Source organism: Kryptolebias marmoratus, linkage group LG4 (assembly GCF_001649575.2).
Source record: "Kryptolebias marmoratus isolate JLee-2015 linkage group LG4, ASM164957v2, whole genome shotgun sequence".
Taxonomy (NCBI): Eukaryota; Metazoa; Chordata; class Actinopteri; order Cyprinodontiformes; family Rivulidae; genus Kryptolebias; species Kryptolebias marmoratus.
The window spans coordinates 3,518,096-3,544,727 of NC_051433.1; the positions used below are offsets into that span (position 1 = coordinate 3,518,096).

Genomic DNA, 26,632 nt, shown 5'->3' on the forward strand with positions numbered 1-26,632 from the left:
ACTGAGTTAGAAAAGTACAAAATAAAAACTGCTCAATTTGTAACCCAGCACTGGTTTAAATTTGGACCAAGCCAACCCTGTGTGGTTTTAACAAAAGTGGTCTCAAAAAGAAAAAAAGACGATATAACCAAATCTTTTGTAACAGGCTGCCTCCAGTACAGCTATGTTCTGGAACAACAGGAAAGATGATAATTCAAGCATTTATTCAGATGTTTATTTGTGCATATATGCATCTGTCGAAATGAAGGTTTGCAGTGTTGAACCTTGTGATTCTACCTAAACTCAAAGTGAGTGCCTCTGCATTCATGTGACATGTTTAAATCTGTCACAACAATAAATCATAGCAGTATTTATTATTGTAGCTGAAGCAAATACAATTCTTCACAGCCTTCAGTGATACATCCTGCAGAGAAACGTCCTTCAATTTGCCCATCATAAATTCATGGGTCCGTTTTTACATTCAGGGTGGATCAGCGTGTTTAATGTACGCAGATCAGCTTCCAAACTGTGCATAAAACAGACATTTTTCTCATCATTTTTTTATAAAGAGTTTGATGAGTGAGTTTTATGGCCATCATATTATAACTTGCATTAAACAAACATACTCAGAGGAAGTTCTGGAAAAGTCTGGATTGCCATCAGAAAGTTTTGTACCCAACATGAGTAAATGTACAGCTGTCAACAAGATTTGCAAGATTTTGTTTAAAATGTCATAAAAATAGAAGATTTAAAAAAAAAAAAAAGGATTTTACAGGAAAGAGAAATGGCTCGAGACTCATGATCTCAGAGACCTAAAGATTTGTTTTATGTTTTTCTTTCCTGAACTCTGAAAAAGAAATCTGACACAGCTGGACTTCTACATATGACAAAACTATCAGTCAGCCATGTGTGGTCTCAGCAGATAAATTATTTTCCCTTTTTTCTGTCTGAGATTGTTTTTTTTCCTGGTGTTTCTAAAAGTGGTAATTGTCAACTTGATCTCTTCATGAATGAAAACAATTGAACTATTAATAGTCCTAGCAATCCTCAAAGTCTTTAGAATCATCCTATATATTAAGATGTGACTGAGTTAGTCTTTTTGAACAAACATTGTTAATGCGTGCATGTGCAGTCTCATGCAATAATATGAGATATTGCGGGCTAAATGGGGATCACTTTTAGCTTCCACTACACCAAATTTGAGCTCAATATCTGTAAAATTGACTAAGTTGGAGCCATTTAATCAGGTGTAAACGTACAGGCAACGATTAGTTTCTGAGAGTTTCATTGAAATCAATCCATCCAGCAGATGGCAATAAAAAGAATAATTTGATGACTGTAATAACCCATCAGCAACAAACTCAGTTTCTGCACTTATTTGAGCTGCTCATAAAAAAACAAAACCTTAACATTTAGCGTATCTAAGAGCTGTGTTTGGGGCCCCAAACCAGACTCAGAAACATCAGAAGACAAATCGGCAACAAGAGGAAACTGAGAAAAAGTGTGTAAGTGAGATTTATCTTTTGTTCGAAAGGCCACCAAATTTGTTAGTGCGGCAGACAGGCTTTTATCAGTTGGACGGGGATAAAGTACTTCTCCAAAATGACTCTGAGTATGTGTATGTGTGTAGGAGTCAGTCTGGGAGAATGAGAGTGAATGGTGGCTCATTTTGTTTTCAAACCCCAGTTTAAAGAGTCATTTGTCTCTCTGTGACTGTGAGTTGGAGATTTTAGTTGCCATGGAAGTTGACAGGCGAAGGGTAAAGGGAGGACAGGCTGATAGAGGAGTGCAGGAGATGAAGAAAAGGAAAGAAGAGGAGGAGGGGGGACGAGGTGAGAAGGAAAAAATTCAGACATGTTTTAGGATGATGGAACAAGCTGGAGGGAGGAGGATGTAGAGGAGCTGATAGGAGGTGGTGGAGGTGTTAGGAATTATTAAAACGTGTGAGTGGTTTTAGATGAATAACAGATGAAAGATAGTGTGAACTGTGGACGGAGCGAGGAAGAGGAAGATATTAAACTTAGCAGTTCAGTGACATATGGCTGAGTTCTATTATGAACATATTTACAGTTTCTTTGAGCTGCATTTGTTCTCATTCTCTTCTTTGTCCAAAACATATTACATATAAAAACTCTTTATTCTCTTCTTTTTCTTTATCTTTATTTGTTTTTATAATACATATAAAATCATTCATTGTATTACAAACCTCTTCTACAAGCTCACTCACAGATACATCTTTATGCTTCTGTTTAAGGATCTCCATTAATAAACTTAATCTGCAGTAAAATACAAGGGTCCATTCTTTTGGATTTGCTTTGTTATCCTAAAACTTTGATGAAATTTATCATTTGCACTAAAATTCAATACATGACATGCTGAGTTAAAGGTATAGCATTCATTAAAAGAACACATATTGCCAGACTTTTAGACTAAAACCATCATATACTGAGTAATACTGAGCGTTACTGTATTCTTTAACCAGTATGTAAAGTACTGGTACTGGTAAAGTACAAGGTACCAAATTATTAATGTTCTTTATCCAAAGCCTGGTGGATCATTTGAGGTGCTTTGTGCAAAACTTTGATAAAACTCATTATTTGCACCGTGAAATTCAGAGCTTTCCATATAGAGAAAGAAGTAAAATGATAAACAAAACGGGCTGGTTTTAATAAACAAAGAAAATAATTTTTGAAATATTTTTTTCTTTCCTACAAATCAATTTTATTTTATTTTATTCCCTGTTTTCTCTTTAATTGAGTTCAAAGTTTTTTTCATTAACTTTCCAGAAACTTGTCTTTACATCCTGCGTATGAAAGAATAAAAGTGTTGCTAAATGAACTACAGTGCTGGTACGTCTGTACTTAAGCTGTCAGTTGATGTAACATTGTGGCTCACTGATGTGTTTTTAATAGTTTCTGACAACATTTCAAGCTGTGTGTTGCAAAGGAATTCACCACCCAGAGCACATGTGAGGCTCTTTGTTTTATTAGTCTTTGAAGCCATATTACACAGGAAAAAAAAACATATGAGGTTTTTAAAACACAATGTTTTATTGTGAATTAGATGTTGGTTTGGTCTTGTTTTTAAATTGTTTGATGACATACTTAATAAGAATTAGCCACCCTATTTTATAATGGTTTAACTATTAATATTAAATACCAATCCTCAACTATTAATACTAAAGTTTAAGTTGGGCTTTAAAGCCAAGTGTTAAATTCAGTCTTAACTGTCAGCATGTCCTTTGAGGACAAGCCAAAACCTTTTGTTTTCATTCCTCAAATCTTGATTCTAAAACTTGTCCTCACAAAGATAGATGTATAAACACATAAAGACTCTCTCATCCTGGCCAGAGGCCAAGCACCACAACCATCGAGGGGCTCAGACATTCCCATTTTATTGCTCTAAAAATGAGCGAACTCCACACTCATCTCTCCCTCCACAGTTCTTTGGGGACAGCAGGTAGCCAAACCAAAACCCTGATTATAATCAGACATATTGTATGAAACTCGTTAACGACTTCTGGGAGTTTGTTTGGCAGAGAACAGGGAAGATGGGAGAAGAAAAAACTCCCGGATCAGATTCAATTGGTGCATGTTGCAATCCCTTTGTTCACAAAGTCTGAAGAATGCTCTTTTTTTCTTCAACATCAAGCTTATATTTCCAGTTTTGTCCTGTCTTAAGTCAACTTAGACTCTGACCACTCAGTAGATCCAAACAAGGGTTCACGACTTCCTGCAAAAGGTTTGTTCATTTTTAACTTTACCTGCCAGAGATTTTCAGTTTAAAACATAATCCACACTCCCACCACTTCATGACTAAACTTCACAGATCTGAAGGAGAGAGTATATGTAAATCATCAAAAAGCCACATATAATCGGCACATTATCTTTATTATCACCATGTTATCACCTCAGCATTATAATACACAATTAGTACTGATCTTACTCATCCTTTCCCCGAGACTTTATTTACTACAGAATTATTAAATAATTGCAATGATAAAGATGAACAATGAACCCTTTATTCATTGGAATTACATAAAAATAAGGCTCCTGTTGCCATAATTGGAAACCTTTGGGAAATGTCTTTATGGCTACCTTCACACAGCAATTCTTAATGCTCAGTTCTATATTTCTGCTGAGAACTGATTTTTTTGGTTGTTCACATTATAATTTAAATGTGACTGCCATCAGACTCCAGTGTGAATAGTCTCAGCCCTAAAGCAACTGGACTTCTATTCTGTAGTTGAAGATGTTTTGCTTCCCATCTGAGGAGCTGTTTCAATTCAAACCTTTAAACTACATTACTTTGGTAATAATAATATCAATATTTGAATTGGTCCTTACACCCCTACTTCTACAATATAAAATTCATATAAAATGCGACATGAAAGTTCAGACTGAAGTTGCTTTAAAAACACCTCAGATATTTATCTGATTTATTAATCATATATGAAAGTGGCCTGGGTTTGTTTTGAAAAAACTAGATGTGTAACATTCAGACTGTAAAATCAGATTTGGGCGCCTCTGAATGCAATGTGAACGTAGCCAAAAGCACCAGGTAAACTGAGCTGCAGGAAGAAATGAGCTAATGAATGCTGCAGCCTGGCAAAATACACACACGAAAAAAGATTTTAATACCAGTTTTGGAATCTTTTTAAACCTGGATATCTGTGCCTGTCAGAATAAATACATGTATATGATATATTTCTGATTACATGACCTGTAAGAACGCCTTGCAGTGTTGAGAAGAGGTGAGCAGTTAGATGATCAAGTGTAAAATAAGAAAACATTGGAGTCAGAGCTCAACTAAGCAAAAAAACATAAAGCTGCCAGTGTTTTATTATGCATTAATAACAGTCATAAGGATAGCGAGGACACAACTAGGATTTATTGGTTTTAACTCAATGAAAGTAATCCCATTTGTGAAACAGAAAGTGTTTTTCCTCCAGACGGTCTCAGCACTGAAACGCCTACAGTTATTTTCGCTTTTTTGTCTTAATTTCATCAACATTATCTGTCAGTGATTGACTCCATCGTCACATTGCATCCACTCAGCACCATCTGTTCATACATCCTGATCATGACATTAATAAGAAACACCTGCTGTATTTATTGTCACTGCAAGATCAGGAGGTGCAGATAATGTCAAAGACTTGTCTTTCAGCACAGACCTAACATGTCTTGTTCATGTAGTTTTAACAGTAAGTGTACTTTTCCGGACAGTGAGGACAGAAATATCTTCAAGTCAAGTTTTTTTATTTATCCGAGGCTTTTCCTGCACTCATCACACTCTGGTCTCAGGTGTAAACCAAGAATTCAGGCGTTTGCAATCCTGTCAGTCTCTATCTGTTTAAATTGTTTTACATTCTTTGAAACTCTATTTTTACACAAGAGCACTAACCTTCTGTATGGATTTTTTATTTATTTATTTTTTTAAACAGTGGAAGAAAAATTAAGAAAAATACCTCTTTTTTAACAGTTACTCACTCTGATGCATCCTTTGGATAGGCATGATTCTTCAGTCACAGCTTTTAGAGGCTGTCCTGTTGACTTATACCTTAAAAACTTACATCTGCATAACTATGAAGCCAACACACATACACACACCCCACACACACTGAGTCACATAGAGCGCTGTGTTGATTTAGCCCATCTGGTCCTGATTGTGGTGAGATGATTGAGATATTTGTTGTGGCTCATTTGTGGGGGTGTAGTGGTGACCCAGCAGTCTAACTGAGACATATAAGTGCATATTGGAGATGGATTTAGTGGCATGCACTCTTTCACTCACTCATTTAGATGCACACACACACACATACAGAGCAGCAGACAGTTATGAGGTCATTAAGCTACAATATTTAGGTTAGTGACACAGCAGAGAGCTGTTTCAGACGGTCACTTAAAGCTTTGATACACCGTATATTAAACCGATTCAGGAAGCTTTTCTTTTCCTTTGTTTTCTTTTCTTATCTATCCACGTCATGAGCATATTTATCTGGCAGCTGGAGTCCGGGGTGAGTTTTCTTGGCTGTGACTTCATCTCCAATAACAAGGATTTCAAGGGAATCGTAACCATGACACAAACGTCTTTAGAAAAGGTTTTGAAAATTTTTTGTTTCCATTCTAACAATGTTCTTGTGACAATGGTATTCATCCTTACTAAACAAAATAAACTGATTAAAATTTCAATTGTGCTATACTAATATGAAATACGAGCAAGACTAATGATATTGTTATTAGAACTTTTTAGGCCTGAAACATATGTATACAAAAAACAATACTCAATGTAGCTAATAATTCTGTTTTACGTAATTTTGGGTTTTAATCCTAATATTGTACAGATTAATAGATTATTTAGCCTAGCTGTAGTTGTACTCTGTGCATCAGTTTAAATGCTTCTGTTAGTGCAGTTTTATTGCATACAGTGTGTGCATACTGACTTTTTTCGTTTGTAGGAAAATATACAAATAGTTTTCTGTCTTGAAATAAACACAATTCGTTGTTGTCTAATGGAAATAGTGATTGCACCATGTGAGAGTCCCTCTCTACCTTTGGTATGTTGTTATTATTTATAGCTTGTTCCTCTCACTGTGCACCTATGAAACATAATACATACAAAAATATAAAGTCACACTCTGTATGTGTTTTCATCTCTGCTTCTCCATTGAGGCAGCTGTTCTCCCTGCATATACAGAACATTTTGCATGCCAGTCCTGCCCTTTGAAACTGTTTGCAGTCATTTATATTGCATTGTGATACTACTATTGATTTTTCTTGGTATCCTTCCACTTAAACTTTGTTCTTCAGCCCAAAAGTCTTCACACAACGAGATGGATGAGACAAGAGTCAACATACATCTTCGTTTTGGTTTGTTTTGGCCTGAAATGCCAGCAGTCTGGTGCCAAATGTTTCTGAATATAAACCACGTTTACGAATCTTAACCACCACTAGCAGGAAACTCATACTTGCTCTTGTTGACTGAATGATGCATGTGTGTTTGAGAGATTATTAAACTCCAGTCCAGTTTAATGGGAACTGTTTGTGTTTATCCCATGCTGATGCAGAGACTTGGCATCCTGTGGGAACAAGATCCAAAATAACAGAACTAACCCAGGTCCACCCCACTAGTTTCCCACTCCTACCTCTCCCACAAGTTTGGTTTTCCCATAAAAAGAGCAAAAAGTTATTTAAGCTGTAGATCAGAAAGTGAAAGCTAAAATTAAAAATAAACGTGTATACATCAACTTATAAAGGTATAGATTATTAAATGAGTTTCTGACTAACAAAAGACTGACTTTAAGTCATTTCGGTAAGGTGTATTCTTGAGCAAAGTTTGGCCCAAGTTACTAAAAAAACAAAAGCCAGTAAAACCGCGATGACTAAGAGTTGAACTGATGAAGCAACAGTTTACACAAAATTAGAAAGTACGTTTGTACAAATGCACAAGCAAAAGTTCAAAAAGCTCCAAACCTCATCGTTACACACACATTTAGAACAATATATACAATTGTGGCTGACATAGATTCCCTCTGGGGGGTTTTGAAGGAATGACAGTTTTTTGCAGGCTGCCAGCATAAACACATAAGAGTTTGTGAAGAAAAACAGAATAAAAGAAACTTCAAGTTATGAAGGTTTTCTGTTGCGCTCCTTGAGTGTTACCAAAATAAGTAACTGTAACTTATTTCACTTGTCCAGTTTTTTTGGTGGGTTGTACAATGATGCTGTTGGTTTGCACTGTTGCATTCAGCAAGAAGATCCTGGGTTGGACTCCCAGGTGGCACCTTTTTGCATGTGGAGTTTGCATGCTTTTCTTCAGTCCCAAAACAAGCATGTTAGATTGGTTACTCTAAACTTTCCTTAATGTGGTATCTGACTGGGCTATGACTCAAAATTGCTGAATTCTGATTGCCCAAAGACTCTGTGACTATTTCAAGAGAAAAACTGTCACACTAATTTTTTTTTAACCTGTTTGAAACTCAGATTTCCACGACTCACGCAAGAAAATTGAGAACCCCTCAAAAGTCATAAAACATACATAGAGTCCCTCGTGAATGCCATCTAGTCTTAACCCAGTTAAATACCACCTTTAGGTGTGAGTGTGAATGGCTGTCTGTCTCATCCGTCTCTGTGTGGCCCTGTGATGGACTGGTGACATGACCGGAGTGTACCCACCTCTCACACAATAACCACTGGAAATAGGCACCAACTCCCTGCGGCCCTGAACAGATTCAGATGGCTGTAGGCCTCTATCTTTATAAATACAGCTGTCCTCAGTGTTGTTTCTGAATGCATAGCCTAAATAAATCATAATTAAAGGGGTTCTTGAGTGCCTATAGGATGGATAATTATTCTAAATAAATATGCATCTTCAGTAATTTATTAATGTTTAATTTGTGTTTTTTTTTGTTTAAGCCATTATTTTCTTTTTAGATTGATGTTTCAACAATTTATGTTTTTACACCCTTTCTCAGATGCTGCTGGTGGTTGAAAGGGTACCAGGTTCCTGATACTTTTACATGAAACATGTCTTTTGCACTTTTTTTTTGTTGTTGTTACTCTGTAAACTATTCATTACTGCATGTGGTTGATTCCCCAGTGGCCACAAATCAGCAATGTAGCTGTTTTTGACTTTTTGTGTTAGATCATTAATCTCTAATTTAGCTCATTTGACCTGAGATAATGAAACACACAGCAAGAAAAAGGGGATTAATCACTTTCAGCCAAACTCTCTGAGGGAGGATTGTAAGCCTTTTACAAAGATATTAATAATTAAATCCAATAAGTATTTCATATTACATTGTATAATTTTGATGCTGTCATATATTCTCCAAGTCCAACATGTGCAAAGCATCACTGCAGTGAACTTTAATAAAACACCTGAAAGGAGATGCGCTCAGACTGGAGCCAATGGGCCAACAGGAATGAAAACATCACTTCTATGATTTCAGCTAACAAAGAAACGTTTAAGTGAGCCTTCACGGGTGAGAAAACGTGGCAGCACTTACACATGATAAGTATCTGACACGAAGAGTGGAATGTTTTAAAATATGAGTGGCTAAGAGGGCATATGGGAGATAGAAATGAGACATATGGTTGCACAGATTCAATGGAAAGTAGAAAAGTAACATTTCTGCCAAGGTCAACAGGCCACTGTAGATAAAAAAAGGAGGCGAGTAACTTGCGCATTTACTTCTTACCACAAAGATTATTTGCTGACTTACAAAGATTTAATCCCGCTTGACTTTTTGTCAGTTCATAGATGTTGAATCAAGGAAGCAAGAGCAATGTTTTCACATCATTCATCTCAGTGGGGTGACTGCACTTTGGAGCTAAATGTGGTTAAACATAAAAACAAAACAAAAAATCCAACAATCAACTGTTTTAATAATTACACAGAAAAGGTGCACTGAAAGCAAATGTAATAAAAAAGGCTATATGTTAAAATGTCACTTCTTGTGTTTTAACTTTAAACCTACATTCGAAATATCAGTTTATAATCCTAAACACAAATCCAGATTTAGAAGGTAAAAGCCTGTGTTGTTTAGGTTTACCAGGGACAAGAATTGTAATATTTTTGAGTAATTTTGTATTACATTATTAGGCTGCTTAAATATATATTTACATTCTGACATTTTGCTGTTTTAACTTGGTTCTTCAGACTTGTAGTTTTCAAATTAAGAGTTTGTCCTCCAAAAAAAATACACAAGAATTCTGAGGGATTAGAAACATTTCACCTAAAATCTTGTTTTGGCTTTAGTTTCTTTATCTATTTGTAAAAATACTAAATGATTTTACGTTTCTGGGTCTCAGAACATTAATAAAAAAAAACTAGTCTACGTTAATTAACTGCGCATAAAGTCACTTCACTAAGATGTCTTCAGGTGATGTTAGCTCATGATGTGTAAAATGTAAACAAAAACAGAATGCAATGATTTGCAAATCTTATAAACCATATATCTTATTCACAATGAATCATAGTAAAAATAACAAATGTTTAAACTAAGAAACTGTAATAATAAAACAATGTGGAAAAGTATTTAAGCTCCAAACAATTGACATAAATCTAAAACATGCTATGAAGTGCTGCCAGCGCAAATGTTTGAGTCATATTTAAACACTTTTGTAGTACCATTTTCTTTATTTATAATGAAGTGAAAAACAAGCTACACATAGGTGATGAGTAACACACTGTAATTTATGCATTTAAAAGGAAATATTTGTTTATCTTTACATATACTTCTGAGTTTGTGACAGCCATCTTCTACAATTATGAGCAACTTTTAAAAAGCAAGGTGATACATTTATTACCTAAAAATGCTGGATTGGCAGCAAACAGTTAAATCAAAATAACAAAAGGTGAACAAATAAACTGTGTTTTACTGTGTTTTTTATTTACAGAATCATAAAAAAGAACAAGCAAAGTTTACTTAGTAAAAATATATATTTCAGATGTAATATATATATGGAATATTTCTTTCTGGAAAATTTCTATTTATTGAAGCAAATAATCTAAAGTAGATTTTGTTTTATTAATTCAAATGTTCTGAGTAACAGACCGGGGATCTTTCAGTTTAATCCATATTAGTGTAAAAAAAAAACCTATCTATTAATTCACCAGCACGGCTTTTTCTTAATTAAAGTAACTCTTTTCAGGATCTGAGATTTCTCATTTTAATAAGAGTTTTGTTTGTAGTTCCAAGAAGTTTTAAACAAAACCTGAATCCCAAATATTTTAGAGAAACCTGAGTTTTCACATCACATCAATTCAGTTTTTTAACTTTATTGCTCTACTACTTTCCTAAAATTATTTGCTTTGCCTCCTGGTTAATTTCCAATATGTTTTTTATCCTTATCTACACCATGGTTCCTTGAGGATGCTCATACTACGCTGTAGAGCTTTATGAGGAAATTAAATCCATCCAGACGACCTTTAGGGGTTCATGTCTGTGTCAGAGAGGCAGAAGTTCAGCAGGTGTCAGAGCTCAGACACACGAAGAGCAGAAAGAGCTTCACTCGTCAGCTCATCAAGTGCTCAGATCTTCATAAATACCCAGAGAAGTTTATACAAATGCACACATTTGCTGCAGTTATCCAAACCAAAGATGAACGTTTTGTATCCAGGTTATGATCTCCGGCACGCAAGGCAATCAAGACAAGTTCATACATGAGACAGAGAGAGCAGAGGTCAGGGACCATGCAGGCAGATATTTCCCTTCAGGATATAAAGTGCAGGAGTTTTCAGAAACAGCCTGAGGCTGTCAGCTTGTCCTACGATGATTTTTAAACGAAACATCTGGGTGCTTTACTTACAGACACGCTACATTAATGTAACAAGTTCTGCAAGTTAGACACTTTTTACCATCTGTCTTCTTTTCAGTATGAACAAGATCTTTAAGTCAAAATATGGTTATGCACTATTGTAAACAGATTGTTTATGAGGAAGGTGATAAAACGATGGGGGCACTAATAATTGTACGCTCAAAAACAAATGTAAAATATCTTATTACAGTTTTTGACTGGAAAAATACTAAATAAAGCATGGAAGTTATTTTACTGTTCGAATTAGAATATATCTCAGAACAGTTCTCCTCTTATTCTCAATCCATTTTAAAGTCTTTTTGAGGGACATTATTCTGAAATGGTTCCACTACTTTGTTGCAGGGTTGTTTTTTGCAGACTGTGAACCTCTGTCCATCTTTACTTGTTAGAAATTCAGCTTCAACCTTTCTAAAAAAATATTTTACACCCAGTCCTCTTACTAACCTGATTTCAGTGAACCTAATTAGTTCCAAATTGTTCCTCAAGCTGTTTCTTATGACTTTTACAGCCTTTTGTTTCCCCTGTCCTTGCTATAAAAGTCCAAATTATTAATTTTTTTTCAAAGAAATTGCACAATTTCTTAGTTTAAACATTTGATATGTTTTCTTTGTTCTGCTGGATAAATTGTAGGTTTATGAGATTTCCAAATCTTTGCATTTGGTTTTATTTTCCCAACTTTTTTGAAACTGGAGTTGCACTGGTAGAGCAGTAATTGCTCTTTTTTTTAAAATAATGAGAACATTTCTGATTAAGTCTGCACAATATATTAATAAATTATCATCACTGCAATATTAGTTTGCAGAATATCAATATTGCAAAAGACAGCTTAAACTGCAATAAATCGTAGGCTTTTATATTCCAAAATATCGTGCATTCATGACTCTCACTCCCCTTGATGTGCACACCCGGTTTAGATGATGTGGTTGAGATACTAAAACACACAGAAAGTTTCGTGAGCATCGTGATGACAGAACAAAGAGACAAGAGTGAAGAAAATGTGGGTTTACCATGCCTGATTGTTATGGCGATAATCAACAATCACATCAAAATCACATGGTTTTCTAATAATGTGCAGCCTGACTTCTGATCCTGATTTGCAGTTAGTGAACCCAAAATACAATAGCAAAAAAAAAAAGAAAAAAGTTTGGACTCTTTTCTAACGTCTGAAGCACAGTGAACTCAGCACAGCATGAGGCTAAAGTTGGAAAGAAACTAAGATAAGGATACAAGACTTTTATTACTCTGAGCTGGAGAGGTGACATGTTTTTCCTTTGCAAATCTAAACTGCTCGCTGCATGAGATATTTTCAAACTTAGAAGTCATTTTTTACAAGCTATTGGGTTGGAAATCATTTTCAAATACTGCATTTGCAATCAAGCAAAAAGACAAAAGGGCATTTTTCATAAAAAATAAAACTCTTTCATGGTTTTTACCTATTCTAGTAAAAATACTATGGCTAAAACTATGATGCAGGCTTAAACATTGGTGGGTGATATGCATTCTTTCAAGGAATGCTAGGCTGTTAATTTGTACTGATTTTTCATTCAAACTTCTAATTAGATTTCACACTTTACTGAAGTCTGACATATCACCTACCTTTAACACAAAATATGAACATAAAGTTTTTTTTAACCATCTATAAGAAAAATAAAGTTCCTTTTTTCCTCTGGAGCTTCAGGCCTCAGCAATCCTACAGTGATTCTTCATGTCCAGATTCTGACACACTCCAGTGACACACAGTGCACTTGTTACCCCAGATCACTATCTGTGCTACTTGCCTGTGCTTCAGCCTTGTTATCAGGGTGGTGGTAGTGCTTAGGGGGGACTTTTCTCTCCCCCTTTCCCTCTGACTCGTCTGAAGTCACCCAGAAAGCCAGATTGCAGTAAAACCAACATGTGGTTTGAGTTAACATCTCTGAAATGAGCGCTCCATACGTGAGTTTACCCGAGCTTGTTGGTCTGACTTCACTTTATAAATGTAAGTGGACCCGTGTAGAGCTAAACGTGTTCTTGTGTGTGCTGGTACCAGTTCCTGTATGTCTGAGAGAATATGTTTTATGTCCTGTCTGTGTGTGTGGTTCTATTCCAGCTCAGGAAGTGAGGGTGAAGTAAAAAGTCAGCAGACTTTGTCTCTGGAGAATCAACAAAATGGGGAAAAAAAAGACCCAATTTGAAATCTGCTAAACTTTTATTTTCTTCCTTGTGTGTTGTGTTTACATAAGGCACTTTTCCTTTTTTACATTTAGCAAGTTGGAGCTTTTGACTTTGTCAATGTTTATCTGTGCAGCATCTCAGGAAGCAGAAATGAACCAGCTCGTTCCAGCTGTTTTCTCCTTCTTTGATTAGTTAGATAATTTCTTCCTGCAACACATCAGATTGGTTTTCCAGCCCATTTTACTCACAGACACAGAAGTTTCTCAAAACAATTTCTTAGATTTCTGACTACCGTGATATGCATCTCTGAACTTATAAAACCATCTGATTAAAAAAAAAGGATGTTAAATATAAATCGACTTGAAGCAAACTAAACATAACATTTTAGTTATGTTAAATGGTTAGTGAAGACAAATGTCAGTTTGTCCAGGTGGGAACAAATATAATCAACAATAAAAACAGCAAAAACAATCAGATTTAATCTTTATCATTTTTGTGGTCTGAAAAAAAAATTACAAATGATAAACATCGATGTACTAGTTTATCACTAAAAGAGAAAAATAAATTAAAAAAGCAAAAATTCCCTTCAAATGTTCCTTTTGGGAAACTTCCAACATTTTTCTACACATGAGTAGAAGCTAAACTGCAGAACCAACACAATTTTAGCTCATAATTTTGTTCCCACTTTTAAGCCCGTAACATCTAAAAATATTTGTGATAAAAAGTGATAATCAGTGAAAAATAAACCGACTCACTCTCAAACACATCTGAATTCAAAAAGACAACACCCACCTATGATCTGAGGTCTGATCTTGATAAAAACGAAGTACTTGTGAAGTTCTCCTGTGATGGGATCCCTGTAACACCAGAAAATGTGGTCAGGGCGTTGTGGCCTGAACTTTGCCTCGTTGGTTAACTGGCCATCCCCCTGGGACCGGTCTATTTGTTGGTGCAGCAGTATATTTATCAACTCCCTGTGCTTCTCAGTGGCACTGATATCCTGAGGATGTGGAGTCAGAGGCATGAATAGATGGCTGTATGGACAGATTGTTTATTTGTGAGTGGCTGAAGGTCGCAGCATGGTAGAACAAGCTGGCATCGGCTAATATTCCCAGAGATGGAAAGACCTGCTTCTTTAGACCTCCTGACATCTTTGATTTGGTGGACTTCATGTTCTGAGTGGGTGGTTTCACTGCAGAACTTCAGGAAACTTCTGGAAAGAAACTTGACTTGTTTGTGTTATATTCCTTGTTTTTAGATGATAGATAGACTTTTCCACCACGGGGCAAAAATGTGTGCATGTTTTAACTTTTATCTCGACAACTTTTGGAAGAACATTTTCAACAAAGTTTTTTTTTATATTGTATCATAAAACTGAACCTTTTATTTCTCCAAAATGCTGTTTTATGATCCTGTAAAAGTAAACATATTCCCATAATGTTTACCCCATTTCTTGATAGTAAATGTCAGCTTGGTAACTCACCAAATTAAGATGGGGTTTGTGGTAAACACGGCTGTCATGCTAGTTTTTTTATTGATCGCTGCATCGCAGAATATTTACACTGTGTGATTTTGAGCCGTCTGTCATGCACATTAACGGCTGTGAGAGAAACATACTGAAATGTCTGATTGTCACTCAAAATCTTTGGGAGGCCTTCAAGTAAATTCCAACTGAGCCAAACGTGTAGTGCCAAAATCTTACAGTTTGGTTGGCACTGCTTAACAAAAACATGAAGCAAGCAATCAATATCATGAAACGTGTTGTAAAACACATGCATGAAGGGTCAAAGGCAGGCAGAAGTGATCAATTCTAGATGTTTATTTATAATGCAAAACTAAGCATGAGCCAGTTATAATAAAGGTCTGACAAGGAAAAAAAAAAGGAAAAATGAGTGTTTTATATACTGAGGAAGATAATGATTAAAGCCATGCAGTGGAAAATGAGAAAATAGGACCAGATTTGTGGGAAAACAGAAGGAAGAACTTAACCAAGGGACATACTGAGGGATGTACCAAGAAACAAAAACAGAACTAAACCAAAAAAAAAAAAAAACTAAACCCAAGACAAGCTGAAAACATGAAGACAAAAGCCACAGTGAGCTCAACTAAATTAGTCCAAGAAACCAGACACTACAAAAAAAATTACACAGGATTCAATGTGTCAACATGCCATTTTATCTTAACAAAAAGCAAAAGAAGCTCAAACATTTCTCATTTTGTGTCAACAGTTGGAGAATTTCATACAGAAGAGTTTAAGGCGAGACGTCGCCAACATACAGTCACACGTTGTTCACAACCAAACAGCCACGATGCTGGAGATCGGAACCAACCTCCTCTCCCAGACAGCCGAGCAGACTCGTAAACTCAACGTAGTAGAAGCCAAGGTAACAAGTCTGCTCTTTGATTATCCGCCTCCTAAAAGCACATCTTCTGAGTTACCCAATATGCCGTTCTTCCAGGTGCTGAACCACACATCGAGGATAGAAATCCAACTTCTGGAGAATTCTCTGTCCACAAACAAACTGGAAAAGGAGCTTCTTCTGCAAACCACTGAGATCAGGCAGCTGCGAGACAAGAACAGGTGGGACATTTGGGACTCCTCATGGTGTATTTGTAAAACTACGGCACTTACCCTGATTTATCAGGTTTTTATTCACTTATTAGTTTGATAAACTCTTAAAGAGAAGAACAACCTTTGGTAGGGGTTATAGAATTGCTTTGGAAAGTGTGACATAAATTTTATCATCGGAGGATTAACTGTGTTTGCTTAAAAAGCTAATCCTTCCATGTGCAATCAAGAAAAAAACTCACATATAAGTATGTAGCGTTTAAAATAATCTTTAAAGTCTTTGTGTTTTTACTTAAAAATCATATATACTTCAGAAAAAAAAACTAATAAAGTATGACTAGAGCAACTGGGTTTTTTATGAACATCCAGTGTGAAAGCATAATGCTGAATGATTGCTGAAGAATGAATTGTTAAAGTTAAATGAAGCAAAACAGAAGGTAAAATGAGCAGAACAGTATTTAAAAAGCTGCTTCTTTATCTCAGACATTTAGTTGAAGTGTAACTTTCATAACAATGCTTTCCTAACTTTGGAGTTGTGGATGAATGCTAAATTGTGTTTTCTTTTGATAAAGAAAAGATTAAACAACCTTTACCATTTTAACCATAAACAATCTCTTCTAACACTAACATGTTGGTGTTCTGATCCCTAATTGATAAATGATTATTTAAACATAAATATATGACTGAAAACACACCAACTGGTCACATCACTTCCATATTTAGACCTTAACATAAGTTTCATTACTGTATGTGGCACTATTGTGACTGTATATTTATCTGTCAAAGAACTTAAAACCAGCTTAACTGTAGTTCCTTTTATAGTAGATGTCTTCAGGTCATACACACACACACACATGCACACACAGACAAAGATAATAAAACAGGATCAGCCACACAGTTTGTAACTTATCAGTGAGAATATGTGAAACCTAAGTGAGAGCAGACTGCAGGAAACACGACCCCAGCTGTTGCTGTGAGACACCAATATTTGGAATCACAATATTTTTTATCATTTTTCATTTTGAGGTGAACTTGGATGGTGCAGCGAGTGGGGAAACATTCAGAGTGATTATCAAGTGCGTTCTCTGTTTACAGTAACAGATCTGATGCAAACAGACAAGCTTAGACTGTATATGAGTGTGTGCGACTCAGAAACAGTAGTTTCTCAGTGTGTGTGAGGTTTTCTGTTGGTAGCTTGAACCCTCTGTGTGTCAGTGGACACCAACCAAGCTTCTAAGAATAAAACTTTCATTGCATTTGGAAAAGCCCAAGAACTTTTCCTAAACGACATAAAGCAGAAACATTTTCATCTCACATGGATTGTAATCAGAGTGTAAACATCATACTGTGTCCACACACAAATATAACTAATATATTAAAGAATAAAGTTACAAATGCTTTAACACACATCTCTTCACACGTTACACATAAACCACAGTGATCAGTCGCTCACAATCCGTCTAGATCGTAGCAAAAACGGTTTATTTGTTCATGTGCAGGTCTGCATATTGAAGCCATCCCAGTCAGGAGTTGATTAAGTGTTTCAGCTCTGTTAATGTGACCGAAGTCTCACCTGCTCATGTAAAACAATATCACGCAAACATATCAATGAGCCACATTTAGCAGAAAGGTGGAAAATCATGTCCAGTCCAAATCAGCCACACCTAACCTCTGTTTGATTTTTAAAAAGTGGAAATTTCAACCTGTTTTACTTCTTTAGACTTAACATATTGATTGCATAGGAAAATATTACTAAACTAAAGAGGAAATGTGATGCCTAAACCCACCAAAAAAGATTTTTCTGCTTTATAATTGAAATATTTTCAATTTCATTTAAATACATTTTTTATTGTTGTTCTGAATAATTTTGTTTAAACCAAGTAAGGACTTTCATCTTGACCAAAGTGTCTCATCAATTACTGAATGAATTCTTACAAAAGTTAGTTTTGCTATACAGCCTTCCAACAAAATTTATTTTTACTCATTTATTTAAATTATTTATTTGCTTTACGAATTCATTTCATTTGAATAGCTCTTTGATTTGGTTCAGGCAATACAACTTGTTATTTTGTTTAGGTAATAAACTACTTGTTTATTTTAGAAATATACTACAATCAGGTTAAATGTAAATTGCAGAAACAAACTTTAATCCAGTCCATTATAAAATAGAAAAGGTTTCACTGTATTTAGTGCTAAATGCTGTCTACTGGTCAGTGTCACTGATGTTTTAAGCAGGATGTCTGTAGGACTGCTTTAGAGAGAGTGAGTGTTTTATGAGGTCAGGAATAGTTTACAGATCACAGTTTTTGTCTCATTTTTCCTGTCCTAAAATCAACAGTCTATAGATATAAAAGCTGTTAGAAACAACAATTAGTGTTTGTGAATGCTCTTTGCCTAAATGGCCTAAATTTCTGACTGGTGTTGATAAACAACACAGCAAACAAGATTTATGTATACTGTTTCTAATGGAAGTGATAATGACTTGATGGTACTGAGACACCTGGCATTGTTTATAAAGTTAGTTTCAAACACTTTTCATACATTAGGTTGAAAACTTGGATTGTAAAAGCAATTCTTTGCATCTGTCAGCATTCATAAAACTAATATTAAAAAATGACAAAATAAGACATTCAAGGGCAAACAAGCCCATCTTCTTTAACTGCTGCTTAATCTTTGCTATGATAATAAAACTTTGTTTTTTCTCTTGGATTAATTAGATTAGATACACTCAGTCTGCATTTTTTTAAACAAAGGGATCACAAAGTTTAAGTCCCTCTGGTTTGGCCTCCATTTCCCCACCTCCAGCTCCTGGTGGAAGCAGTTTGTTGCTCTGGTTGAACAAAAGCTCCACGACTCACAGTACGGGTTTTTGACACGCACAGGTCACAGGGATTGATAGCTCACAGTTAGGCCACATGTTCCTGGTGATCACCAACAGAAAGTTTGAGAAGTATTACAGACAAAGTACTTGTCAAGTACAGATTGCATGCTTGATTTGCTTGAGGTGTGGGAAAAAATTGTGCTGTTAGCCTGTGAAAAACATATGTGTGCTCAGTGCCTGTGGAGTGTATAGTATGTGGCCTGCAGGTAACCAGTCTCAAGTGAAAGAAGTACAAAGTACTCATGATGCAAGTGGTTCGAGTGTGACAATCACTCATGACTTCCATGTAACGCAGTGGGAGAAGTTAGTAGAAAAAGAGGCCTCTTAGTGTGTGATATTGGTTTTCCTGAATAAGCAAAGCCAATATTGCTTTGTGGCATTCCTCATCGTCTATCGTCTGCCTATAGGGGTCCAACACCTTCAGTCTTTGTAGCAGAATTGCAACAACTATCTTCTTCCCTGCTACAAAAGCTACAGATCAGTTTCTTTCCAAAAAGGAGTCTTGCCTCTTCTTTTGCGTGCAGATCACATACGCTGCATGCTTGCCAATTATAAGAGTAGAAAGTCAGATATACTTTGTACTTGGGGACCACACAAATAGCAAGTACTTGTGAAGTAATTTTGAGGCACTTGAATCGTACAACAGCTGTTCATTGCGTGTCTTACTTCCATCACAAAGCCCCTACTAGCCTGACTTGGTTCAGGGTACACTAAGCACAGGTTCTGTACATATTGCATGTACTCCTGAGATTTTGCAAGACCCATAGAATAGCATGTGCAGGACCACAAGTTTCCATGGCTTAAGGAGGGTTGTGTGTGAGCCTAAAGTCTAGATACTACTGAAGCACTAATTTTCTTATTATTGAGCCAACTCAGAAAGAAAAATAAAACTGGTTTTAAATAAGACATTGATTCAAAGTGCTTTGGTGAACCAGGTCCCACCAAAGACATTTTGAGATTTTTCGAAGAACACCAGAGGCTCATTTGAATGCTGACAGGTTCCTTTTTATAATACAATGATTTATTGACCAGAACAACCTAATTTGGATCACATTTAGAACAGTAATTAATCTCCTCTTGTGGTAGTAAACAGACTTTAAATACATGTCAAATGTCTGTGCAAGCCGAACTGCGCTTTAATTATATAAAATGAAAACTATTGATGAGTTTTAAAAAGATAGTTCCCTTTAAAGGTGCGCATTCTCAATCATTTCCACCAGAAGAGTTTGTGCATGTAATAAACTGTGACAACAAAACTAAAGTAAAACACACAGATTGTGACTTAACCTTAAAAACATTAGTGAAGAAGAGATTTCCACCCGTATCCTGCAGATTAACAGGCTTCTCTCTGTTCTGAGCAGAGACCCAGAGAAGTGACTGTACACTGGACATTCACCCACTTTACAACATGTCCCACGTTCTCCTCTGAGGCCGTTGCCACTCCTTCATCAGTTTTCATTCACTTGGCCTGAATGTTGTTGATCTAACTGTGTCCTGGAGTCTATTTTCAACAGCTGGACTGCTGGTTCAGCTGCACAGATAACGACAGCTGCGGTCTGATCTGGCAGGAAGAATAATGGCCGAGTTATTAATCTTTATTTCACTGTTAAGGCTTTTTTAACGAGAGGGAGTAATTCAGGAGTTACAACCTCTGGTTTATTACAAATAGATTTAGTGTTCAAACAGTTTGGTTTTTGTGTCCTCCCTATCCACCAGTTTTATGGTAATGGTTTCAATTTTAAATGATATACAAATATATATCAGCATTACACTTTTTGTTTTGAATCAGTGTTCCTCCTGTAAGTGTTTGTGATTTAAAGTTTTATAATCAAATTTGAATGTAAAACAGTATTATAAATAACAAATTTTATGAACTTTGTGAAAGCTGTATTTATTTAAACAGATTTAAAATTAGGCATTTTTGCCATTAATTAAGATATTGGACATCAGACCCACAGCTTTAGAAAAACACATTTACATTTTTATTCCCAGAAAACTGATCTTAAAATAAAATTAAATTTAGTTCATTGCTGATGTGTTTTATGAGATTTCTGCAGGCTTGGTAAAGAAGAGCTAATAGGACTGCAGTGATCAACGACCTAACGGTTTGTTGGAGAAAGTAACCTCTCACTTCCATCTTTTTTCGTAAATGGATGGTAAATGTTGAAATAAATCCCCTGCATCTGGTTATAGCAGAGAACACCTTTAATCTCCAGTTGTTCTGAGCTCCTTGTGTTTTCAAATTGTAATATCTGGATTTTTTTCTTTCATGTGCTTTCTCAACACCATTTTCCCAGGAAACTGTTAATTCTACCACAATCACCATCTTGGCTCTTGTGGGCCACATCACATCATATCTGGCTGGAATATCATATTTGTGGGGAATACAAATTTTTGTCCAGTTCTTTTGGCTGCAGTAAAAAATATATGCATAATACAACTCGGTGCATACACGGTGCATATCTGGTACTTACTGGGTATTTACCTGGTACTTACCAGGCAAACATCTGATACTTACTGTACAACCTGATATGAAGAGGATACATACTTGGTACTTACTAGGCATGTACCCTGTAAGTACTGGATATTAAGCACTTACAACCTGGTCCTCATAAGTACCAGGTATGTTCTAAGTTCATAACCAGTATGTAACAGGTACTTACTCAGAAAGTACCAAGTGTGTATTCACGACTTACCAGGTATGTACCTTTAAGTTGTTGTTTTTCTTTCGGCTGCTCCCCGAACTACAGCAGTGATTGGTATGTACTGGTAAGTACCAGGTATGTACCAGATACATAACTGGTACGTGTCAGGTATTTACTTGTAAGTAGAGTGTAACAAGTCCCTTCACAATACAGCCCAGTCCTTGTAGGGTCTCGGCTGGTACCAGGAATGTAACCAGTATGTTTTCAGGTACATCATGTACCAGGACCATACCCGATGTTTACCCTGTACATATCGGGCTTTTTAAATGTGTTTAAAATTTTTCTCACACTCTCAACTCAGCCCAGTATTATCAGAGTGCACTGCTTGTGAAAGAAAATATTTTTAAATATGACTTGAGGGAAATGTTCTTGGACCGCTAGAGATAGGCGCCAGCTTCCATGCCATACACACACACACACACACACACACACACACAAAGTGAGTAAATAAAATAAATGGATGGATGGATGGATATGTCGTCTTTAAAATAACTCTTTACTCTTGTACAGGAAGGCAAAGTAACTCCGTTCACAGTAACTACATAGTTTAGATATTAAGCACTGAGGGTGTCTTCTCTTAATTTAAAAACAGAAAGTCAGTAGAACTAAAACCAGTAGAACTATTGTGTGTGAGCAATAATCATTGTTTACACAAACAAACTAAAATCTACCAAAAAAATACTATTTAAAGCAGGCTAGAGAGGCTTCTTTTTTCAATAATATCTTTAAGTTTCTGGTGATTGATTGTTTCAAATGTAGCTCAGTCATTAAGTGTACTATCTGAGGCCATGGGAAGATGTTTTGTAACTTTCATCTGTGCTGTATGCTGTAATGTGCTTTAAATCCTGAGTAAATGCCTTTAAGGGATGACAGATCATAAAACCCTTGATTATAAATGACATCCTAATGGGAATTTTAAAAAAAAGCTCATTTGATGTTATTATTTTTAGCCATATTTTAGCTGTTTTATCAAAACAGCAAACTCAAAGCATTATGAGTTGACTTTTATGAGACTTATAGAGGAAAATTTGTCAATCTAAAGTCTTGTGACCTGTGTTAAATGCGTTATGGGAGTTATTTTCTGTTTCTTTCAGTCATTTGGAGAGCAAAGTTCAGATGTTGGAGTCTCAGCAGAGAGGAGAGCTGGAGGACATGAGAGTGGAGAAGAACAGACTGCAGGTACAGTTACTAAACATGACATCTGGGTGTTATTATAGCACAGAAACATCATTGACAGGAGACTGTTTGGATAGGTGTCTGAGTTTATATTAAAATTAATCTTGTCAGGACTGACAGAGGCAGATTTCATGTTCATTAGATCATGCATCAGTCAAGTTTTTGAATCTTTAAGGTCATTTTATATCTGTAAGCTTAAGTTTTTAGTGTAGATGATGAAGACTGACAAGAGGCTGCAAATATAAGCTAAGAACCTAACGAACTTTGTCCATGCAAAAATACAAATATGTGATTTGCAAAAATGCATATCATGTTCAAAGTAAAAAGGCTAAGAGTGTCAGGAGCGGTGGAGGCAGAGGCGAACCCAGAACGCAGACTCATACGGAAAGTAAAAACTAATTTAATAAATAACGAAAAATAAGCAAAACAAAAGCTGACGTGGCAGCAACTAAAACTTAACAAACATTCAAATACATAACAAGGTAAGGCAACAAGGAAACACGGGGAGCGAAGGCAAACAACAAACAATGATCCAACGACTAGTGGGAGAAATGACCGGGTATTTGAGTGCTGAGGGTAATCAGGTAAGTGGAGACAGGTGACATGATTAATATTGCTCGCAGGTGGAGATGGGAGTGACAGGTAACCAGATGACTAAGCTGGGGGAATGAAAATGAAAACAAACACAGACACATGAGACAAGAGTAGAAGAAAACACGAACCAAACTACAAGATAACAGAAAATAATAAACACCAACTGAAACATAAAGCAACTAACTGAAAACCAAAAACCCAAATCCTGACAAAGAGAAGTAATCTGTACTTTTGTGCAAGGAAGAATGCATGCACAAGCTGCACATACAGATGTGTCAGTCCACAGGGACGAAATGTGAGTGAATCTTTTCTCTCTTAGTCGGTGGTCAGGACTCAGATGGTGGCGATAGAGTCTTTAGAGCGGCAGCTGAAAGTCGCCACCAGCAACAACACAGCTCTGCAGAAGCAGCAGGCTCAGCTGATGGAGTCCGTCCACACGCTCATCAACATGGTGGCCACGACTACAGGTACACACACTCACACTACTTAAAAGCTTAATATGTCTTACTGTGTTATATTTTCATCACACGTTTGCTCACAGGGTCACCACCTCGGAGCCAGTTCTGGAAGGACTGTGCAGATGCTTACAAAGACGGTCACTCTGTCAGCGGTGTTTATCACATCTACATCGGGAACAGGACTGAACCTGTGCAGGTAACCACTGACCACAAATTACAGCTAAAAATGTGAAACTCTTTACCAAGCCATGACTTGATAAGGTTCTCAGTGTTTACATCATTTTGAAAGTATGTGAAAACTACTGTACATGATCAATGCTCAAATGAAAACTAATAGCTCAGTAGAGAAAAGAAAAAAAAGCCTGTTTCTGTGTTTTTGAATAACTTTGACTTATTGTTTTAGTAAGTAAAAGAAGAATCCAAAATAAATAAATAATAAATCCAGCTTTCACTGCAAAAATGCAGTGAAAGCTGAGTGCTGAATGACTGTGTTGAAATTTGTTGAAGAATGAATTGTTAACTGAATTGTTAAAGTAGCAAGCAGAACAGTAGCTAAAAGGTAAAATCAGCAAAACCATGCCTAAAATTTTAAGTTTCAAAAACAGCAGGTAAAATTTAAATTAGCTAAACAGTAACTACAAGCAAAAATTAGCAAAACTGTGATGAAAAACTAAAAATAGCCAAATCTTTGCGGCAAGTAGGAAAACAGTGGCTAAAAGCGAAAAGGAGTAATTAAATTCTAAATGTAGCAAAACCATTGCTAAAAGCTTAAACAAAGGCAAAGAGACAGTATGCAGCTTGTTTAGATTTTTATGTTTATTAACATGAAAGTCATTACACTTCTAATCACATGAATCTTAAGTACCGTTTTAGTTATTACGCAAAAACTTTACAGTGTATTTAGTTACGGTGGTTTTCATGGTAAATAAACTTAACAAATCATTGTCAGGGTAATTATTTATGATTGACATCGTCTCCCACATTGGTGTCAGTGGTTTCTGTTTGTCCTCCTGAAGGTGTACTGTGACATGGAGACGAGCGGCGGGGGCTGGACGGTCTTCCAGCGGCGCTTCAACGGCAGTGTGGATTTCCAGAGGAGCTGGAGGGAGTACAAGATGGTCAGCAGGCCTCAGAATCAGAGTTTAAAATAACAAAAGTTCAGTCAGATCTGGTCATCGTCACACCTCACTTCATGTTTTTTGCCTCTCTCAGGGTTTTGGAGACGTGCAGACGGAGCACTGGTTGGGTAATGAAGTTTTATACCTGCTGACCAGTCAGGGCCAGTACTCCCTGAGAGTGGAGCTGAGGGACTGGGAGGGAAACGCTGCTTACTCCCAGTACGACCGGTTTACGCTGGCCAGTGAGAGGCAGTCCTACAGGTAACACACACACACACACACAATATACAAACTGGGATAAGCTAAAGGTTTTTTGCCTGCAGTATCAAAATTCACTTTCTAATCATCCAGAACAAGTATATGATCTGTTGATTTTTACTAATAGCTTGAGATAATAAATATTTAAAACAAACATTAGTTGCAATGTATAATACAGCTGGGTATGTATCTGATAGTTACCTAGTATTTACAAGATACATACCAGTACTTGGTACTTATCTGATAACTTCCTGGTACTTGACAAGTACATACTGGGTACCTACCTGCTACTTACTGGGTATGTACTGACCGTATGAACCCTGTAAGTACCATAAACATATAGGGTCCAAACAGTTTATCCACCATAGTGAAGCTAGAACTGTAAAATCTGCTCAGAGTTATTTAATTAAACCCAAAGCTTTAATTTTTACACATTAAAAAGTACAGCATAACTCAGTAAATTAAAAAAAGGTTGGTTTGTAAGACTTTAAGACGCTGAGTGTTCCTAAAAATATTGTTAAAATAAAAAGTTAAATTAAAATATTTGCTTTGAAAGCAGCACCAGTTCTCATCCGTTATTTGCCCCATTTTTTCCACATATTTGGCAGGATTTGTATTTTTACTTTTTTGTTTTTCCATTTGAAATGTTTATCACAGACCACAAATGGAAAGGGTAAAAGTCAAAGTTCACCTTGAATCAATTAATCTAAAATACTGGCCCAAGTTTGGACTCAGAACTGAGGCACTTTGTAACAAAAAGGCAGTCAGAATGTTAGTGTTTCCACTGAACACCTTAAAACAGAACAAGAATCACAAAATATCTGTCTAGACAAGATGAAGATCATGTTCCTTTCGCTGTAGACTAGATAATAGTTGAGGTGTCGTCATTAGTCTCAATTAAAGTAAAATATTCCCTCAGACAGCTGCAGTTTGTCCGCAGTGTTTCTGTCAGAGTCGTCACCAACACCAGGAAGGTGGAGCACATTCCTCTGCTTCTTTAATTACTGCGCTGGCTCCCTGAGTGTCAAAGGGGAGATTTTAAAATCCTATCACTCGTTTAAAAAGCACCAAATGACTTCAGGCTTGAATACGTCTCTGATTTACTTGTAGATTACATAACATCCTGACTTTGTTTGATCGTCTGAGACAGGTTTACTGAGAGATCACATGTTCATGATGAAACGTAGATAATATGGAGCCAACTTTGTGGAACACCTGAGTCACCTAATTAAAATCAGGGAGTTTATGCAACTATTTATTGTATAAATGCTGAGTCAGCATTTGCATTATTATCTTCTGTAAATTTTCTTTTTATTGTTAAGTACTCCAGCATCCTTCAGCTGTTTCATGTGGCAAAACATTCAAATCTTTCAGCACATTATGACCACTACTTTTGGCTTTTTTTAACTCTTATAATAT

At 36.2% G+C, this 26,632-nt stretch overlaps 1 protein-coding gene across 2 annotated transcripts in view; it reads left to right on the plus strand.

Annotated features, from left to right (window-relative positions):
• Positions 1–26,632, plus strand: part of angpt4 (angiopoietin 4) — a 78,281-nt gene that overhangs the window by 48,081 nt on the left and 3,568 nt on the right. For both annotated transcript variants that reach the window (XM_037975032.1, XM_025009417.2), the window contains 7 exons: positions 15,683–15,838; positions 15,914–16,035; positions 22,704–22,788; positions 23,699–23,846; positions 23,921–24,033; positions 24,854–24,955; positions 25,050–25,216. In XM_037975032.1, coding sequence (XP_037830960.1) covers positions 15,683–15,838; positions 15,914–16,035; positions 22,704–22,788; positions 23,699–23,846; positions 23,921–24,033; positions 24,854–24,955; positions 25,050–25,216 — 893 coding nt within the window. The remainder of the gene's footprint in view (positions 1–15,682; positions 15,839–15,913; positions 16,036–22,703; positions 22,789–23,698; positions 23,847–23,920; positions 24,034–24,853; positions 24,956–25,049; positions 25,217–26,632) is intronic.